Here is a 20,318-nt window from a genome sequence, read left to right on the forward strand (position 1 = left end):
TACAGTATATATTAATAATACTAAGTAATATTAAGTACACCCATTTTAACGCAATAAACGTTTACTCTTAAATTAAAAAATACTTTTTAAGAAATCCCAACTAAAAACAATAGACCATGCCTGTTTTAAGTAAAAGACAACAATATCAATACCGCACAGAAAGGCAGAATAAATAAAATGTCTTTTTCAAGGAAAGATAAAATTGCACTTCAATAACTTAAGCATTTGGGCACAGAGGTATAAAATTGTAGTAACACAAACAATTGCACTTCAACAACAACAGAGAAAAATAGATTAATTAAGTAGCAGTAACAAAAATTCTAGGTTCATACTGCAGGTCTTAATGCACAAATCCGATTTTTTTGTCATGTCTGTTTTGGCGTGCCCGTTCAGACTGGCTTTGTCCATGGAGCCCGTTCAAGTATCACGCATACGCACTAATTCACAGTCCGAGATGCGCTCAGCAAAGTGACCGCAAGCGCAGAAGCATCAAAACAAATTACACATGCTAGCTGTATGTCATTCCAGGGTGATCATATTTTGATTTCCAAAATGATGCCCGTTTAGTCCTTTATTCAAGGTTTATATGGACTGATAGAACGCATACACGCACGCACATAAGCCGTGACTTGTGTGCGTGACATGATGTGGGTGTGTCAATTTGCCCCGTCTCGGCCATGTAAGCAATACTGAAAAATGGCTCGATCGGCGCATAGAATTAAAATAGAAAATTGGCAGGCTTATCCTTTTCTTCATTTATTTTTTTATGACCGTGTTCAAGCCCGCTTCGTGCATAAAAGCAGAGTTCAAGCTAGAAGCTAATGCACAGGTACATCGCTCCCGTCCTTCCTGCCGCTTTCGCTTTGCTGATGTCATTGCTGCATGAATTCAGATTCGGGAGACTTGAAAGTTCAGTCCGCCAGCCACATTCCGGAAAAATGTGGCCCAGATCGGATTTCGACCACATACGAAAGTGACCTAGATCGGATTTGAAAATGTCCAGTTCTATGTGACTTGTCACGTTCAGACCGTCAAGTTAATGCCCCACTCGAGTCGGAAAAACACGAAAAAATCGGATTCATGCATTAAGACCTGTAGTATTAACGTAATCTTAGGCTAGGTTCAAATGTGTAAAACGAACATACCCAGAAGTCAATAAAACAGAGTAAATCCTCATCACAGCATATTGTGCTGCTGGTAACAAGGAAGCCGAACTTTTAACAGCACGTCCGCCGTGAGGCGATAAATCGCAGCCGGAAAATTACCGCCTTCATTTTCATTAACCGTGCGATAAATGGCATTATTGCATATTGCGGCAGGCTTACTATAAGCCGCAGGACTCAAAATAAAGGAAAAAAGTAGCAGCTTATAGTCCGAAAATTACGGTAGTTGAATGAAACCTCTTTTATATCTTGAGGGGGTCTGTATCACGTTCACCGGAACTAATTAACTTTGAGGAGGGTGGCAAGAACCCTGCCACAAAACAAAAAACAAAATATATAACGTGCTTACTGCTTTACGGCATACATCACTTCCCACTTTACCCATTCATTATAAAGACGGAAGTCGATGCTAACGCTTTCGCGCAAATTCTGCAAAGATGGCAGAGCAACAAAAGACAAAAAGTTTTGCCACATCAGCCCAATGGTGATGGGTGGACCTTAGGAGAAAGAAAGCATCCACATTTTTTTTCAATAAATGCAACTGCTGTTGCTAATTTGGTCCACTACAAATGAGACTGAAGACTAGATTTGTCCGATAATCACTTTTTAACGGATATCCCGATTTTTTCCAACTCAAAAAATCAGATACCGATATATGCGGTCTTGGCAGAGCATTGTTGCAGCTTTCACTGCGATATACTCAAACACATGCTGTGTTTTAATGCCGGATTTAGGTGGAAACAGGGCGAAGGTTTTAGTGCATGCAAACAGGAAGGAGTGTCTCAAGAGTAATTTGGTCGAGGATTCAAGCTAATTATTATGTAAAATAGCACCATTTTGAAAAGTGAAAAAAAAATGAAATGAATGGATAAAATTCGCGTAATTTTATCTTGAAATATTTATGTAAAATGAATGACAACTGCAAATTTTTTAATCTTAAACAAGAATCTGTTTTATGCCTTTATTGACAAGAATTTTCAACTTAAAAAGCTCTTTGTTTTGTGATGGCCGCCATGTTGGATTTTGTATCCATACACAACAGTGTAACTTTACATTCAAACTATCAGGTAATTTTTCAGCCAAGTGCCCATTTTTGGCAAAAAAATGTGTTTTGGACATTTCTGCGTCCATTCAAAAAATTCGTCTTTCACGTTTTATTTTATGTAACATTTCAATCTAAAGACGACGAGGGCCAGATAGCCGGGAAGACATGTTGAGGCAAAAGTGACATCGGAATTCAACCTAAATAAGTCGTGATTGTATATAGAAAAATTTTAAAAATTGCTTTAGTTTAGTAAAATTAAAATGATTCGGCATGCTTTCCTCAAGTATTAAGTTTCTGATATGAAAACAGGGATATATTATCTGTTGAAAACTTTTGTCAAATTTGCACTAATTAAAAAAAATAAAATAAAAAAAAGTCACTATTTCGGGCAAAGATTTATCTGATATGTTAAATATTGCTATTGATCCTGAAAATATAGGTGATTATCTCTGCATGTGGTGATTTTTGTGCATCTAGCGTAAAATCTGAGAATTCTATAGCCATTTTAAGTTTTGTTATACTGATATAAAAAATAACTAATAGGGATTTTATCAGAGAACGACTTTGAATTTTTTGATGCCGCTGCTCATAAAGACTCATATTTGCCTAAGTGAGGTGCCTGTTTTGGTTTTAGGTTGCTAGCGGCTTTGGTTTTGAAAATATTTGAATTTTAAGTTGTTGTTGTTTTTTAAATAGGCCCTGTACAGACCAGCCCCGATCCCCGTCAACTGATAGTGAAGTCTATGTGTGATGTCCCACTGGATGCTTTAATATTCATTCATTCATTCATTCATTCAATAATGCTCGAATAACAAATCCCAAACATTTTAGTTTGGAGACCTCTAATGGTCAATAAGGATAATTGCTGTGCTAACCTGTGACCAGCCCTTGTACAAAGGTAGAAGGCTTCTATATTCACTTTGAAGGCAACATGCATATTGGCCCAAAACTGATCATGAAAAACCGATGTCGCTATTGTCCCATATTATTTTAAAATTCTTCTATCGACCGGCCAGCCTGATAATATTGGACAACTCCATTGAAGAGACTTAATGAAAGTCTGTCGCTTTTACTTTGAAAAGTTGAACAGATACACATATGCTCATGTGTGGGCAGGGAGAAAAATTGCTTTTTGGGCAGGACATCAAAGTAAAAAAAAAAGCTGTGTTTACAACAAAACAAACTGCCAAATATATATTTCCTGAAGTCCAAGGAAAAGCTGCGTGCTTAGTTTGTGGCGCACTAGTTGCTGTTTTCAACGATAATAAGTTAGAATCGAAACTAAGGGCTCAGAATTGAACTGAAATTTCAATTTGTTTACCTTGGTGTCGAATGAGACAAAGGTGAGACCCTCCACCTCATCAAGTTCCGGCTCCGTGCTGACCTGGGATTCGTCGCACGCTGGTGACGCCGATTTCCATCCGCCCTCAAATTGCGCCCAGTAGCCCTTCCCTTCATTGGGCGTGTGCAAATTGTTTTCCACTGGCACCATAGAATCGACAGATGATTCTTCTGGGCTCTCAATTTGCAGCCGCTTGCTGGGCGACTCGCTGTCATTGTCGTTAGCATCGTCTGATATCCGTGGACGTTTTTGTGTAACCACGACAACTTTGAGAGCTTGTCCACCTCGAACGCGCTGAGTGACTGCCTCCTGGTTTGATGTGGGGGTGTTTGAGATGGGTTCCAATACCAGATTGGACTCTTGCTCACTGGCGGGGGAAGCTGAGTCAGCACTCTGAGGACTGCGAGACGATAAACACGATTAAAAAACAATCAAACTACATCATTTCCACTTTAAGAGTATTTGGATTTTGCCCTTATGTTGTTTGGAAAAAAACATTAGGGCTGCAGCTATCGAATATTTTAGTAATCGAGTAATCGACTGAAAATTCTATCGATTAATCGAGTAATCGGATAAAACATTTTTTTTTTAGTAAAGAGGAATAATATACATGAGAAAATAAGACATTTCATCTAATATCGAACCATTTTCAGTCAATCAGTGTCTTTATTTTCGATGTACATTTTTGAAAACAGCCAACAATTCCATCTAAGATGTGACTAGAAAAAAAAAATCACTGCTTTCACTCAAAAAACTTCTAGATCTTATAAAAAAAACAACAACATATTTCTTACCTAAAAATGTAATTATGCTTGATAACACACATCACTTGAAAGCTAAGTGTTTTCCCCACGTGTTTCAATTTAATTTCCATTTGTGTCAAGCTATTTTTAAGTTCTAGTTAAGTTTTAAGTTAGTCTAAACTGTAAGTACTGGTAGGATTTTGATTTTTTGCAGTGTTAAAAAAATAAATGTATGATACCTGCTGTATTGGAGCACATTTATTCAGTAATGACTACTGAGCTAAAACTGACAGTTAGCTTTATTATGTTTTAATTTTACACCCTCATCACTCTACAGCGCGGTGTTTTTACAGATTAAATAAAGCCTGTATGTAAGACACGTTCGCCACGCATCGACAGTGGTCATAATCAATAGAAACCTAGCCCTCCGAAGGGCTAACGTTACGTTAGCGAGTGACAGTAACGTTATATTTATTAGCGATGAGAAGTCTACTGCTTAAAGATGGCGGCTGTTTACTAACGCTGCCCAGACGCGGCCGAGTCTGTCATTTCGCATCTAGACATAAATGCATGCGATATCTATGAGACGCATCGGACGCTACCTGCTATCAAACTAGCATCATGCGGGCGTAGTTTTTAGCAACTTCGGCGCAGTTTGTAGCGGCTGTCGGCTGCGGTAAGTTTTTATTTTTTTTATTGCTTCTTTCTCTACGCACGTGACGTCAGCGCGTTGTCCCGCATTAAACGTAGTCCAGTCAATTAAAAGTAGTCCAGGCAAAACGTGATGCTTAGAGCTGGCAAAATTAAACGATTCCTCGAGGTGAATAAAATTACTCGGATCAGTTTTTAAATTTGAGTTACTCGAGTTGCTCGAGTATTCGTTTCAGCTCTAAAAAACATACCTAATGTTTTAAGCATTTTCATCCATTAATAAACTCAAAATTATAGGCCTGTCATGATAACAAATTTTAGGTAAGAGATATATTGTCTCATAAACTACTGCCGATATGAGATATTATTGTCAGTTTTTTTTTTTTAAGTGATTCAACCACTAATGTAGTGACAATACATCCTAATAACTCACCCATTTAAATGCAATAAATTGTTATTCTCAAATAAAACACAAACTATATTAAAAATATTATTAAAAAAATAAACGCACACACAATGTGTAACGAGTCATTTGAAAGCTACCTAAGTGCAGAATATGAAATAGGTGAGAAGCCCAATGCCATTTTGTTCTCTGCCAATTAGAGCCCATCAAAAGTGTTTATTTGATTCAAACTGAGTGTCCCCTTGTCCTGCAAAGTGCACAGGTTAGCAAATTTGAAGCCAAATTATTCATTGCCAATCAGACTTTTCATAATTAGTGTCATTTTAAAGCTATTATTAGTGTAAAATCTGAAATATGTGAGATTAACTCCTAAAATCTTAATTTACATGTTTAACGTGACATGATTTTGAAATGTTCACCGGATGTTTGCTAAGCTGCTAAACATAAGCTTTACACTGTAGTTTTTTTTTAAAGTGCACGTCTCTTTTCTTCTCATACAAACCCAAGCAAAAAGTATGGAATCACCAGTCTCGGACGAGCACTCACTCAGACTAGGCATGTGCCGGTATGAGATTTTGACGGTACGATAACCGTGGGCAAAAATACCGCGGTATCACGGTATTGCAATTATAGCTCCAAAATGTGTTATTTTGAGATGTATGGGTTAAAAAAAAATTTTTTTCCCATTGAACAGGATTTATTTTTTATTTTTCAGAACATAGTTGCAAATTGGAACATGAATATATTGTTAAAATAAATTATCAATAAAAATATATATATATATTTTAAATAAAATAAATATAACTTATAGACTATACCCACAGCCACAGCTCAAGTTGATGATTAGAGCAAGAACAAAATAATTTCTATAAAAAAGTAAAAACACTTCTGAATATTTTTATTCATATATATATTTTATATATATATATATATTTTATATATATATATATATTTAATAATTCTACTGCCTGACTTTTTTTTGAGGGTGGAAAAGCTCAAGTGAAGTTTCGCCATTTTCAGCCACTGTGTCAGCTCTAGTCTACATGATGTCATGCCTCTGTGTTAAAAAACAAAGAATTCATAAGTTAATAAGTTAGTTAAAAATGTATAAGTTAGTTTAAAGTGTAAATGTTGTTGTGGAAAGGTTTCATCTAAACAAACAAACAAATAAAAAAAACACTGGGAGTGAGACCTCTCCTTGAACCCAGCGAACATGGATTTGTGCTTAGGGTAAGAACATCTTTGGCAATTAGCGATCTTTGATGCTATCAGCTTTTCCCCTTCATTCAAGCAAATCAAGCTTGTTTTCTCACTCTGCGGCTGTAACACTCGACGAAGTTGCTCTCCCAGCTAAGCCTAGGCTAACATTCGTCTTTGTAAGCTTTTAGTTAGTTTGTATATTGAATTTGAAAGGAAAATGTGTGTTTTGTTTTTGGCGAATTTTTTCATGGTGCTAATCGGTTGAAGCTACTCACAAATGGAAAAATACAATTGTACAACATTTTAAATGTATTCATTTTGTATATTCCACTTACCACGATTTGAATGCTCAATAAATTGAAGAAAAGTGCACCTTATGTTTGGAGTATTTGTTTTTGGGTTCACTGGCTGTCTAGCCGATAAAGTCACTTTCACACACAACAACAAACTGGAGGGGGTGAGCGCTGCCACGCCAAGCCACTTCTGGCTGCATTTTTGACACATGAAAAATAGCGAATACCAAATTTTAATAGTTTTGAAACCCCAACGTTTTCACACCACGGTAAACCGTGAAACCGGTAACTGGCACATGCCTAACTCAGACATTTTATCATGTAGAACAAACTCAGATAAAAAGCTTGAAAAAAATAATGAATTAGTTCAAACTAGAGCTGAAACGAGTACTCGAGCAACTCGAGTAACTCGAGTTTAAAAACTGATCCGAGTAATTTTATTTACCTCGAGTAATCGTTTATTTTGACAGCTCTAAGCATCACGTTTTGCTCGGACTACTTTTAATGCGGGACAACGCGCTGTCACGTGCGGAGAGGAAGAAGGAAAAAAACAAAACAAAAAAAAACACTGCAGCCGACAGCCGCTACAAACGACGCCGACGTTGCTAAATACTAGCCCGCACGATGCTACGTTGGTAACAGGTAGCGTCTGATGCGTCTCATAGAGATCACATGTATGTTGAACTAGATGCGAAATGACAAGACTCGGCCTCGTCTGGGCAGCGTTAGTAAACAGCCGCCATCTTAAAGCAGTAGAGCGTTAAGCGCTAATAAATAAGATTAACGTTATTGTCACTACTAGCTCACGTAACGTTAGCCCTGCGGAGGGCTAGGTTTCAATTAATTATGACCACTGTCGATGCGTGGCTAACGTGTCTTACATACAGGCTTTAACATAACATAGCATTGTGGAGTGATGAGGATGTAAAATAAATACTTAATCATGCTAACTATCAATTTTAGCTCAGTAGTCATTGCTGGATAAAACACCAAGTAGCATTGGTCCCTAATGTGCTCCAATACAGCCTGTATCATACATTTATTTTGAACACTGCAAAAACCCAAAATCCTATCAGGACTTAACAGTTTAGACTAACTTAAAACTTAACTAGAACTTAAAAATGGCTTGACACAAAGAGAAATTCAATTGAAACACGTGGGAAAAAATCCTAACTTTTAAGTGATGTGTGTTATCAAGCGTAACGGCATTTTTAGGTAAGATATATATATATATATATATTTTTTTTTTTTTTTAAAAGATCTAAAAGTTTTTTGAGTGAAAGCAGTGAATTAGTCTTTTTTTTTAATTCTAGTTGCATCTGAGATGCAATTGTTGGCTGTTTTCAACAATATACATCGAAAATATAGACATTGACCGAAAATGGTTCAAGATTAGATGAAATGTCTTGTTTTCTCATGTATATTTTCCATTGCTCTTCACCTAAAAATATATTTGTTTTATCCGATTACTCGATTAATCGATAGAATTTTCAGTCGATTACTCGATTACTAAAATATTCGATAGCTGCAGCCCTAGTTCAAAGGAACCAAAGTTCCAGCATCATCACTTTGTCAAGAGTCAAGAATCTGCATTGGACAAGGTGATGATGCTGGAACTTTTGTTTGGTGCTGTTCCAATGAGATTTACAGAGACGACTGCTTGAAGAAGACATCAAATTCCCCCAGTGCTTGATGATATGGGGCTGCATGTCAGGCAAAGGCACTGGGGAGATGGCTGTGGTTAAATCTTCAATAAATGCACAGGTTTACAATGACATTTTAGACAGCTTTCTTATCCCTTCAATTGAAAATATGTTTGGCATTTTCTGCATCATGCCACAGAGCTAAAACTGTTAAAGCATTCCTTGGAGAAAGACTCATCCAGTCAATGTCATTGCCTTCAAATAGCCCAGATCTCAACCCTATTGATAACCTGTGGTGGGAAATAGAAAAAAATGGTCCACAACAAGGTTCCTACCTGCAAGGATGATCTGGCAACTTCAATCAAAGAGAGTTGGCACAAAATTGATGAAGAATACTCATCAAGTCCATGCCTCAGAGACTGCAAGCCATCATAAAAGCCAGAGGTGTTGCTACTAAATACTAGAGATGTGTTTTGATTGTTCTTTGTTTCTCACGATTCCATATTTTTTTCCTCAGAATGGAGTGATTCCATATATATTTCCTTGCACTTGCTCTATAAAATTAACATTTACTGACCACCACAATGTTTTATTCATTTCTTTTAGTGTTTCTGAATGCTAAAGAGTTGCACTTTTGAACTAATTTTTTTTTTTTTTTTCAAGCTTTTTATCTGAGTTTGCTCTACATGATAAAATGTCTGAGAGAGTGCTTTTCCGAGACTGGTGATTCCATACTTTTTGCTAGGGGTTGTATGTGGTGTCAGTAATAGCATAGACTTCATAATGTATTGACAGGACACATTCCCCATTCACTGAGGCACGCCTTCCCAAAAGGGGCCATCCAACACTCCGTTTCATTGATAGTACTATACTATAATATTAATGCTAGGTGTTTTTTAAAGAATTGCTTTGAATCATGTTGGAAAGGCAAAGTCAGTGTTCTGAATGTTTACATTCCATTCTTTTGCACTAGTTAATTCTATCAGCATTTGAACTCATTGTTTATTTGTAATTTTTTATTATTGTTATTTACGTGTTTATTTGTACTTTAATAAATAACTTAAGTGTCCCAATATGTTTTTGTGAATTGATAAGCGTCAACAAAAATTTAATTGCAAAATTAGTAAAAAAAATAAAAAATAAAAAAAATAAAAGTAAAAAAATTAAATTATTAGATTAGTCGACTAGTCGTAAAAATAGTCGGCTGACTAATCGGGAGAAAATTAGTCGTTTGGGACAGCCCTAGATAAATCGCCAACAAAAGCCAATCAAAACTATTACCTTTGATCCACAGGTTTGCTTTCCGGTTGTTTCTCAGATGGCACCGTGTTAAGCGGCAGCATTTCCACCGAGGCGTCACTCAAGCGGGATTTGATTCGGTCTTCCCTGAAGCCCTTGGCGAAAGGATTGTGTTTGATCTTCAGCTGGGTGATAAGAAAATTCTGGTAGGTGGTCACCGCTATGAACTCTGTTTGTGGGAAGGTAAACGTCATGGTATCCGGTCCCATGACTTGTGACAGTGTGTTTTCGGCCAGGGGAATGATGTGGAGCTGGGGGATGTAGCGATGCATGGAGTTGAGTATGATGTGGCCCTCTTGGGTACTGGGGCTGTTGTTAGTTATTTTGAGTCTGTAAGAGGAAAGCAGCGTGGTCATGAGGTCCGAACCGCGACCAGAGTGATGGAGAAAGGCCTGCGCCGGAACCGTAAGCTGTGGGTCCGCAGGGCCTGCAGCCTCCCACTTGTGAGCATTCCAGCGGTACTTACACCTATCCGACAGTACAATGGAGAGACATATGGCGTAGTACCGGTCCGGTGCCAGCCCGAACACACGGTAGCGGCAGTACGGGAACATGCGGCGGCCCGGCTTGGAGAGGATCATCTCCGTACCGTACTGGTAGAACTGCTTCCATACGCGGTCGTTCTCCAGGATCACGGTCACACCTTTAGACCTAAGTTTGCCGGGGAGCTCCTCACCCGGGTTCGGGCGGATGAAATCGGCTACACGCACGCCGTACGCTGCTGAGTCGGACGCCGAGGCGATATGCGAGCCCGTCGAGCTGGAGGCGGTGGGGGACGCTACGGTGGGTTTGGCTGGACTGGCCTCCGCGGGGGAGTGGAGGGCCCTTACACAGTCATCGTTACTCGCCATAGAGATGGCCGTAGTGGGAGAAGAAGGCACGGAGGATGGGACAGCAGTGGCAGGACCTGAGGGCGTGACATTAGCTGTGAGCCCCTCCTCAACATACCTGTCCTCCATGGATACAGGTTCAGGGTGTGAAGAGCGCATTACTGACGGCTAAACTGGATTCACTCCAACCTAAATCAAAAAAGAAATTGGACAGTGGATTAGAAAAGTAAGTCAAGACTGGCACATACCGGTACTATGACTATAGCCCCTCAATGCATGTTTAATGAATGAATATAGCCAAAAATTAAAAACAAGCGGACTGCTCACGACTTTTACACTTTCTCTAACCAAAACAACAGTGGAGCTGGAGTGGCATCACTCGTCAAAATTGCTCAAAAAAGACAATTTGGAAATACCGCATCCATCTGTCATCATCGCGACATGGGAGGAGAACATGTTCATGAAGGTAGATGTGGAACCAAGCCCATGTCACCACAAAGACTGGGCGTTTATGTAGCCATGTCGCCGCTGCATTATGGAAGGTATTTTCTTCCTATGCCTGCATTTTCATGTGCAGGGTGTCAAAACATACTCAAGCTAAAATCTTGCGCGTGAAACGATCTGTTGTCTTTGATATTGTTATTAAGATGATGATTGTAATTACCGTATTATGATCTTTAATATGATTTACGACAACTACTGTACTGCAACACATGCTATCTGCTGCTAGCCTGTTGCTAATCAGTACGTGTAGAATGGCACAATTATGTAAAAGCATAAATGCAAGTGTTCACGACTCTCGTGAACGTATAACTCTGTACAAGCTGTCAACAATTACTCAATTTGTGCATTTCTATTAAAATGACTGAATTGACACCACCAAAGCAATTCAATCAATATGAAATGATTAAAAATAAACTAAGGCAGCAGCTATCGATTATTTTAGTAATTGATTAATCAATAAACTAGTTAGTTCGAATAATCTTTTTTTTTTTTTTTTTTACAATGCTCTTAACAAATGGTTCAAACACATATCCCCACAAAAAAAGGCTAAATATACCTATGAAATAAATTACAAATGCATTTAAAAAAAAACATTAGCTCAAACAAAAACTTAGCATATGTTGGCCTTAACAGGGAACAGCTGGATTCAGAAATGTGAAATGAGTTATATTCAGTGCTACCACTTGAGGGCAGCTTATCCATCCAAATCAATAAAACTAAATGCAAACACTTTCAAAACAAACCATCGCAACGCCACTTTAATTGAACGAATACTCGAAGCAGCAAAATGTAATTCAAATCTTTTTTTCTAATCCAATTAATCGTTGTAGCACTAGTCTAAACCGGACGTCCATAGCAAAAAATGTCAAAGATGGCGCCGCCCATGTTTTGCTCAGGGACCGTGTCTATAGTCTGCTGTGATAGGTTCCAGCACCCCCACGACTCCCGTGAAAGTACAACTCAGTACAAGCCGTCAACAATTACTCAATGTGCGTATTTCTACTTAAAAGACTGAATTGACACCACCAAAACAACCCAATCAAATAGGAAATTATTAAAAACAACCAAAAGTTTTTAAAGCTAATTCATGATATGAAATAATTCATATCAAAGCAAATTGTCAGGTTCTAATTTTCCAATAACCGCTCATGTTTACATTTTTGAGTGATTTGCAACATAAATGAATTAGAAACACTGCATGAGGTATATTTTATAAAATTAAAAAAACATTAACTCAAACAAAAACTTGGCTTAATTTGGTCTTATTAACAGGGAGCAGCTGGATCGAGCCATGTGAAATCAGTTATATCATATTCACTGTTGACACTAGAAGGCAGTGTCTCCACCGCCATCAAAATGCAAACACTTTCAAAACAAAACACGACAACACCACTTTAATTAAACGAATACTCGAAGCAGCAAAATGTAAGTCAAATCTTTTTTCTAATCGAATTAATCGATTAATCGTTGTAGCGCTAGTAGTCTTAACCGGAAGTCCGTAGGAGAAAATGTCAAAAAGATGGCGTCGCCCATGTTTCGCTCAGGAAACTTGTCTATAGTCAGCTGTGATAGGCTCCAGGACCACCATGAAAGTACCGTATTGGCCCGAATATAGGCGCTCTCGCACTGTTGTAACTATACGCAGTTCCTCGACCCTTTTGGGGGTGGATGACGTCATTTTGTGTGTTCGGATATGTAGGAACCTAGGACGCGGACCTCGTCTTCCGAGCTACATTTTAGCGCCGACTCTGAAGTGAGTACTTTCTGCGGGGCCCCAGGAACGATATTACGTAGCTCTTTGGTGATTCGCTGAAATCAGCGCAAACACGTCCCTTACTTTTCGCGCATCACGTGAACACTTACATCCTTAGTAAACACGTCAAATACATTGTTTTACACTTACCCGTAGCCTCCTTTGTCTTCTGCGGTCGTCTGCTACCCTTTCGGTCTCCATGAAACGAAGAAACATTGCTTGCCTTTGGCTCTGTTGTCTTTTAATGTGCGCTACCAGTCTCGTCGTTAGACGCTGGGATTGCTCGCTGATGGAAACGATTCCCTTCAAACATGCAAGAATTGCTGCGGTGTCTTCAACGGTCTCCATTTCGTTGTCTTCCGTTTAGCTTATGCGCCGCTGCTTGGTGTGGCGACTGGCGAGTAAATAATGCGTCACTGGCGCAGACTAAAACGTCAAAGCAGGTCAAATTGGGCGTAGTACCCCATGTGCGAACACGACTGCTTCGCGAAAGATAGCTCCTCGAACTACAGGAGGGCGGGATAGTTAAAGGAGCCAAGTACTCAAATTCCTACAGTGCGAAAGCGCCTTAAAAGACTGTGTTTTTTGCATTGAAATAAGACTGAAAAAGAGGGAGTCGTCTTATATTCGCGGTCTAGACATTATACCCATTCACGACGCTAGATGACGCCAGATATCATCGAAGCGATGTTCTGTCATGACCAGTGTTGTTAATAACGGCGTTACAATATAACGGCGTTACTAACGGCGTTATTTTTTTAAGTAGTGGGTAATCTAATTAATTACTTTTCTCATCTTGGCAACGCCGTTACCGTTACTGAGGACGCAAAGGCATGCGTTACTATGCGTTACTATAGTGGTCGAAAAGTCTGAGGGAGACGGACTCACCGAGACGACAGAGCAGAGCAGGAGCGGGGAGGAGGCAAGAAAGTTGTGACGCCGAGCAAACGCGATGCTAGGTAGCTCCAATAATACATGTTGTAGCCGATAGCCGACAAACTACGCCCGCATGTTATGGTAGATATGGTAGACATGGTAGATATCACATGTACTGTATATAGATATAACTAGATGCAAAATGACAGACATGGCACTAAATGCGTTAGTAGACAGCCGCCATCTTAAAGCAGTAGGGTTTTTAGGACGGCTCTGTTGTAGAGAACCTTCCTAGCGAACCTAAGAAACTTTTTATCTAAAATACTTCTAAATCGGCAAAATCTTGACTTGAATCTATCTTTAAATGATGTAACAGTTTTAAAACTGAGAGAAGGGAACTAATGCAATAATGGGAGCAATTTTAACAACTTTTAACAGTTGATTCAGGGTAAAGGGTAAATTAGGGGAAAGAATTGGGCTCGGGCCAATTGTACCAAAAACCTCCACAAAAAACTTCACTTAGTGTGGCCAATGTTTTTTTTTTTTTTTTTTTTTTTTTGAGGGGGAAAAAAAAAAAAAAAAAAGTAATTATCACCAATTACTTTGCCAAGTAACTAATTACTCTTACATTCAGGTAATTGAGTTACTAATGCAATTACTTTTTGGGAGAAGTAATTTGTAACTATAATTACTTTTTTTCAGTAAGATTAACAACACTGGTCATGACAGATCTCAGCTACTCTCCCCATTCACGATGCTAGATGACGCGAGATATCATTGAAGCGATGTTCTGTCATGACAGATCTCCGCTACTCTCACGTTTAACCAGTTTGCATTATTTTATTGCAATATTCAGACTTCTTTCAAGACTAGTTACAGTTAGACTTCACTTTGATGGTTAATGCAGTTATTGCAATTTTGTTGTTTTATCACAATAGATAGGTTTATTTACATTTCAAAAACCAGAAGCCATTCATTTACAAATGTGATTGCATCATTGCACTTTCGTTTACATATTTAAATGTTCAGATATGAAGATTTGAATGAGGCAAAATAACATGCTTTTCTCTCAAATATATTGTTGTTATCATTTGTTTCAGATGTACTGTAATTATTTCTGTATAAAAATTAATTTGGTGTTCAAAAAGTCTTTTTTCAAACTTGAGTCTTGGAAAAGAGGGGGTCGTCTTATAATCAGGGCCGTCTTATATTTGGGCCAATACGGTAAAAATGAAAACACCAAGAGGGGTTTTAATAGCAAATTATTTTAACTCATAATAATGTTTATCTTTTAAGAACTACAAGTCTTTATATCCGTGGATCACTTTAAAAGAATTTCAAAGCCAAAATGATGAAAACCGTCCACAATGGTTCAACTCCAGGAACTAAACTCAAATACGCCTTCAGGATTCAGAACAAACTAGGGCTGCAGCTATCAGTTATTTTAGTAGTCGAATAATCGATGAACTAGTTAGTTTGAATAACCGAGTAGTCGGATAAGGAACATTAAAAATTGAAATACCTGAGCTGAGCCGCAAATGGTATACAAAAATAAATAAATGAGGTACAACAAAAGAAAGAAACAACTGGCTAAATTACATAGCAAAAGTCAGCTAGCTTAAATGCTATACAATATTATTTTTGTTTTTACATTGCTCTTAAAAAATGGTTCAAACACATATTCCCACAAAAAACGGCTAAATATACCTATAAACTAATTTACGAATGCATTAAAAAAAAAAACAGCGCAAACAAAAACTTTGCTTACGTTGGTCTTAACAGGGAGCAGCTGGATTCAGCCATGTGAACTGATATAAACTCACTGCTGCCACTTGAGGGTAGTGTATCCACCCAAATCAATAAAAATAGACGCAAACACTTTCAAAACAAACCATTACAATGCCACTTGAATTCAACGAATACTTGAAGCAGCAAAATTTAATTCGAATTAATCGATTAATCTTTGCAGCACTAGTCTAAACTGGACGTCAGTAGCAGAAAAAGTCAAAGATGGCACCACCCATGTTTCGCTCAGGAAACTTGTCTAGTCAGCTGTGATAGGCTCCAGCACCCCCACGACCCCATGAAAGTATAACTCAGTACAAGCTGTCAACAATACTTAATCAATAGGAAATGATTAAAAACAACCTAAGGATTCTAAAGCTAATTCATGACATGAAATCATTCACATCAAAGCAAATTGTCAGGTTGTAATTTTCCAGTAACCGAGTTTGTTTACATTTTGGTGGCTGTTGATCTTTGAGTCATTTGCAACATAAATGAATAAGAAACGCAGCTTGAGGTACATTTACTTCCAATTAGGAGTGGCAACGTCTTGGTAACTCACGATACGATACGATTTGTGATATAAAGCTCACGATAACAATGATCTGACGATATGGCGATATGGCTGTCAGTAGCAGCCAATGCCGGGAAATGAGGTAATTTTGAGCCATTTAAGGTCATTTACCTGTTGATTTTCAGTTACTTTCTGTTGATTTTGGGGTATTTTATGGGTCTCTTCCTGTTTATTTTGATTTACAGAATAGGAAGTGACAGGTAATCACCCAAATGAATAGGCAGTGACTCAAACTCAACAGAAAATGACCTGAACATGCCATTAAATGAACAGCAAGTGGCTTGTAAATGCCCTGAAAATCGGACAGAATGACTGAATGCTTTGGTTTCGAATGAACGAACGTTCCCAGTCTAAATGGATTGGGCGTCGCGCACCGTCAATGCCAGCCTTAGAGTTAACTGAGACACTATTATGGTGGAAGATTTTAGTAGCAACTTGTTGGCTCATTTTTATTTTTTTTAGACATTGACACCTTTTTAAAACGATATCTCCATTAGTGCTGCAACGATTAATCGATTAACTTGAGTATTCGATTAGAAAAAAATTATTTGGATTAAATTTTGCTGCTTCGAGTATTTAACGTGGCATTGTAATGGTTTATTGTGAAAGTGTTTGCATTTAGTTTTATTGATTTGAGTGGATACACTGCCCTCTGGTCTGCCACATGGGTGAATCCATCTGCTCCCTGTTAAGACCAACATAAGCAAAGTTTTTCTTTGAGCTAATGTTATTTTTAATGTATGCGTAATTTAGTTAATAAGTATATTTAGCCAATGTTTGTGGGAATATGTGTCCGAACTAGTGCTGCAACGATTAATCGATTAACTCGAGTATTCGATTAGAAAAAAATATTCAAATTAAATTTTGTTGCTTAGAGTATTTGTTTAATTAAAGTGGCATTGTAATGGTTTATTTTGAAAGTGTTTGCATTTAGATTTATTGATTAGAGTGGATACACTGGCCTCTGGTCTGCCTCTTTTCACATGGCTTAATCCAACTGCTCCCTGTTAAGACCAACGTAAGTTTTTGTTTCAGCTAATGTTTTTTAATGCATTCATAATTTAGTTTATTGGTATCTTTAGCAGTTCTTTGTGGGAATATGTGTCTGAACCATTTGTTAGGAGCGTTGTTTTAAAAAAAAAAAAAAAAAAAAAAAAAAGCGTTTTGTAGCATTTAAGGTAGCTGACTTTTTCTATGCAAGTTGGCAAATTGTTCTTTTATTGTACATAGATCCTCATAAAGAAAAAAATAATAATTGTACCGTTTGAGGCTCGGCTCAGGTATTATAATTTTTCATGCTCCTTATCCGGTTACTCGATTATTCGAACTAACTAGTCCATCGATGAATCGACTACTAAAATATTCGATAGCTGCAGCTCTAGCCCGAACCATTTGTTAATAGCATTGTGAAAAACAAAAAATGTTAGCATTTTATAGCATCAAAGCTATTGCTATGAAAGTTAGCCAATTGTCCTTCTATTGTACATACATCCTCATTTATTTATTTTTTATACTGTTTGAGGCTCAACTCAGGAATTTTAATTTGTCATGTTCCTGATCCGATTACCTGATTATTCGAACTAACTAGTTCAACGATTAATCGACTACTAAAACAATCGATAGCTGCAGCCCTAATCTCGATACTTGGCAGGAGCATATCGATAACCTTTTGGGATACAAAGTGTCACAATATATCACCATTTTGATATTTTGTCACGCCCCTACTTCCAATAGTTTACATTTTTAGGGGTTAATATTCATCAGATGAAAACCAACTTGCACAAAAATAGCTGAATTTGACGGTAGAGGCTTCCCTTATTGACACTATTTGTCAACGTGTGCAAACTGAACACAAAACACCCATCAAAACACTGGTGACTGACAACGTCAAGACGTTACGAGGGAACGTTTTTAAACGTTTTACTGTTTTTTACTCTCACGGTCCGACACCGACAAAAGTGGACTTTGACTTTCCCGCGACCAGTGAGCCCTCGTCGGTGTGACCGACCAATTGCAGATCGGAGTCTCCGCGTGTAGGACATGGCTGACACGACCGGGCAAAGGATCCCGTGCGCTTTCAAGTCCGATTTAATAAAATAAATAAATAAATAAACACCACGAGTCTAAACGGCATTGATGCGCGGAATTAAAAACGAGATTAAATTCAATTAACGTTAGGTTAGGTGGGGGAGGAGGGCAGGTCGACAACGCCATAAAGCTAGAAGCACACACAGAGGTGTTAATCGCTATCAAAAGGCACGTCGCCACAATGTACAAGCCCCCCGATCGCTGTCTTATATCCGTTGAAATGTTAAAGCTGTCGAAAAGGCGTGCTAAACGATGAGGAATTGAGATACATAGAGATATCATAGGCAGGCCGCCAGTCACCAAGTTGGAAAAGTTGCAGTTTCCTGAAATGCCTCACCTCTCCTCTCCGGTAGGGCCCGCCTCGTGGCCTGGTGTAAACCAACGTGGGCCGGCGGGATGTCGGAGAGACACACAAACACTTCAAACTGTTGCGCCGTCGAGGTAAACTGGGAAATAATGGAGGCCGGAGGACGCCACGCCAAAGCCAGTCTTCTTTCTCTCGCTTGCATCGATCTAGCCTGCGCGCGTGCACGCGAGCGAGCCAAGAAGGCGCATGCACAGAATCTCCCCCCGCTTACCCCCTCCCTTCGTCTTTCTCCTCCACCAATAAGCGCGTGATCCTCGCGTAGCCAGCGTGAAGAAAGCGGGAGATGTTCTGTCTATCTTCCGCCTTTTTTGGTTCCGTTCGATGTAAATAAACGTCAAATACTCGGAGAAGTTGTCCGAGAAATGTTTGCCGGGAGTTATACGATGGCGTTGTCGTTATCTACCTGCTCAGAATGGGCGATACCCCGCACACAACAAACGTTGGGAAGTGAGGCTGTGACGTCAGACATTGCCGCCACCGTTTCACCGTAGCCAATCAGCACGCTTCTTCTTCACGACCCGAACTCAACTGAAGTTGTGAAAATGTACGCCGATGTTTTTTCTAAATTTAACAAATGATAAATAGTGATGTTGCCCGTACAAGAAAGAGCAAATGCGCTGTCCAAAATGAGATATCGTCAAGAATAAATTTTCGCGATTTAAATGACACGAAGCCAAAGGTGTTTCGCCATTAAATGGGCGCTTTGATTTGGGGCAAAATGGCGGCTACCGTTTACAGTACAGTATTGGATTACAAGTGATTTAACGGTCAACATGCGAAGATAATACATTTCTGACATGGGGAAAAATAAAATAACTGTTCTAACAATTAGGGGGGGGGAAATCAATCGTTACTAGTTTGTCAATTTTCAAAAGCAACGCTTTTGACTTTGTTATGGTAAAATGGCAGCACAGTGGACATTTAAAGATCAGAGCGATTCGAACTTGGCTCAAAAATGCAATCAAAACGTTTTTAAATTCCTTAAATATGCAATCTGACCAATGTTTTGGAAAAACATGCCCTTCAGTTTTGAACAAAAATCTCAAATGTGTACACAAGCAAGCAAAATGTGACTGATCCATTTTCCATTGCCTTAAAATAATGTAAATTTTGTAATCCTACTCGCACGCATAGGCAAAGTTTGACTTTTGTGGTAGATTGATGATCCCGAAATGCGGTGTAAGCAATAAAATTAACTTCCAAGATATATGCTCGGTTAGTAGCTTAGCCCATGCTCGTAAATACAGGCATCCCAGCTATGTGTGTGTGGTTGTGTGTGCGTTTTTCAGTTGAGAAGTAGATGCTTATTTTTGCGTTCCGCGGAGATATCCAATTTAATGCCAGGTTTTTCCAGTCACTCACACCCTTGCGAAACGAATCCTCACCGTGGTGAGTTTGAAAATGGCGGCAGGCAAAACAGGAGACGGCATCTATTTTAACTGAATATTCCAGCTAGGAATATTTACAATCATACATTAAAAATTGGGGTGTCAAACGCTTAAAATTTTGAATTGAGTTAATTACATCATAAAAATTATTTAATCATAATTAATCGCAATAAATCGTAATTCAAACCATCTATAAAATATGCCATATTTTTCTGTAAATTATTGTTGGAATGGAAAGATAAGACACAACATGGATATATACATTCAACATACGGTACATAAGTACTGTATTTGTTTATTATAACAATAAATCAACAAGATGGCATTAACATTATTAACATTTAAAGCGATCCATGGATAGAAAGACTTGT

General features: G+C 38.5%; 1 protein-coding gene across 7 annotated transcripts in view; it reads right to left on the reverse strand.

Moving 5' to 3' along the window:
• Positions 1–19,011, reverse strand: part of magl (MAX dimerization protein MGA-like) — a 48,287-nt gene extending 29,276 nt beyond the window's left edge. For 5 of the 7 annotated variants that reach the window (XM_057822689.1, XM_057822691.1, XM_057822692.1 and 2 more), the window contains exons 1-3: positions 18,530–18,956; positions 9,765–10,801; positions 3,530–3,950 (exon numbers count right to left, since the gene is read on the reverse strand). In XM_057822689.1, the coding sequence (XP_057678672.1) occupies positions 3,530–3,950; positions 9,765–10,771 (1,428 nt within the window). In that variant the 5' untranslated portion in view covers positions 10,772–10,801; positions 18,530–18,956. The other 2 variants (XM_057822688.1, XM_057822687.1) reach the window with 2 other exon arrangements.
• Between the last annotated feature and the right edge of the window lie 1,307 nt (positions 19,012–20,318).

This window comes from Corythoichthys intestinalis, chromosome 19, assembly GCF_030265065.1.
Source record: "Corythoichthys intestinalis isolate RoL2023-P3 chromosome 19, ASM3026506v1, whole genome shotgun sequence".
Lineage (NCBI taxonomy): Eukaryota > Metazoa > Chordata > Actinopteri > Syngnathiformes > Syngnathidae > Corythoichthys > Corythoichthys intestinalis.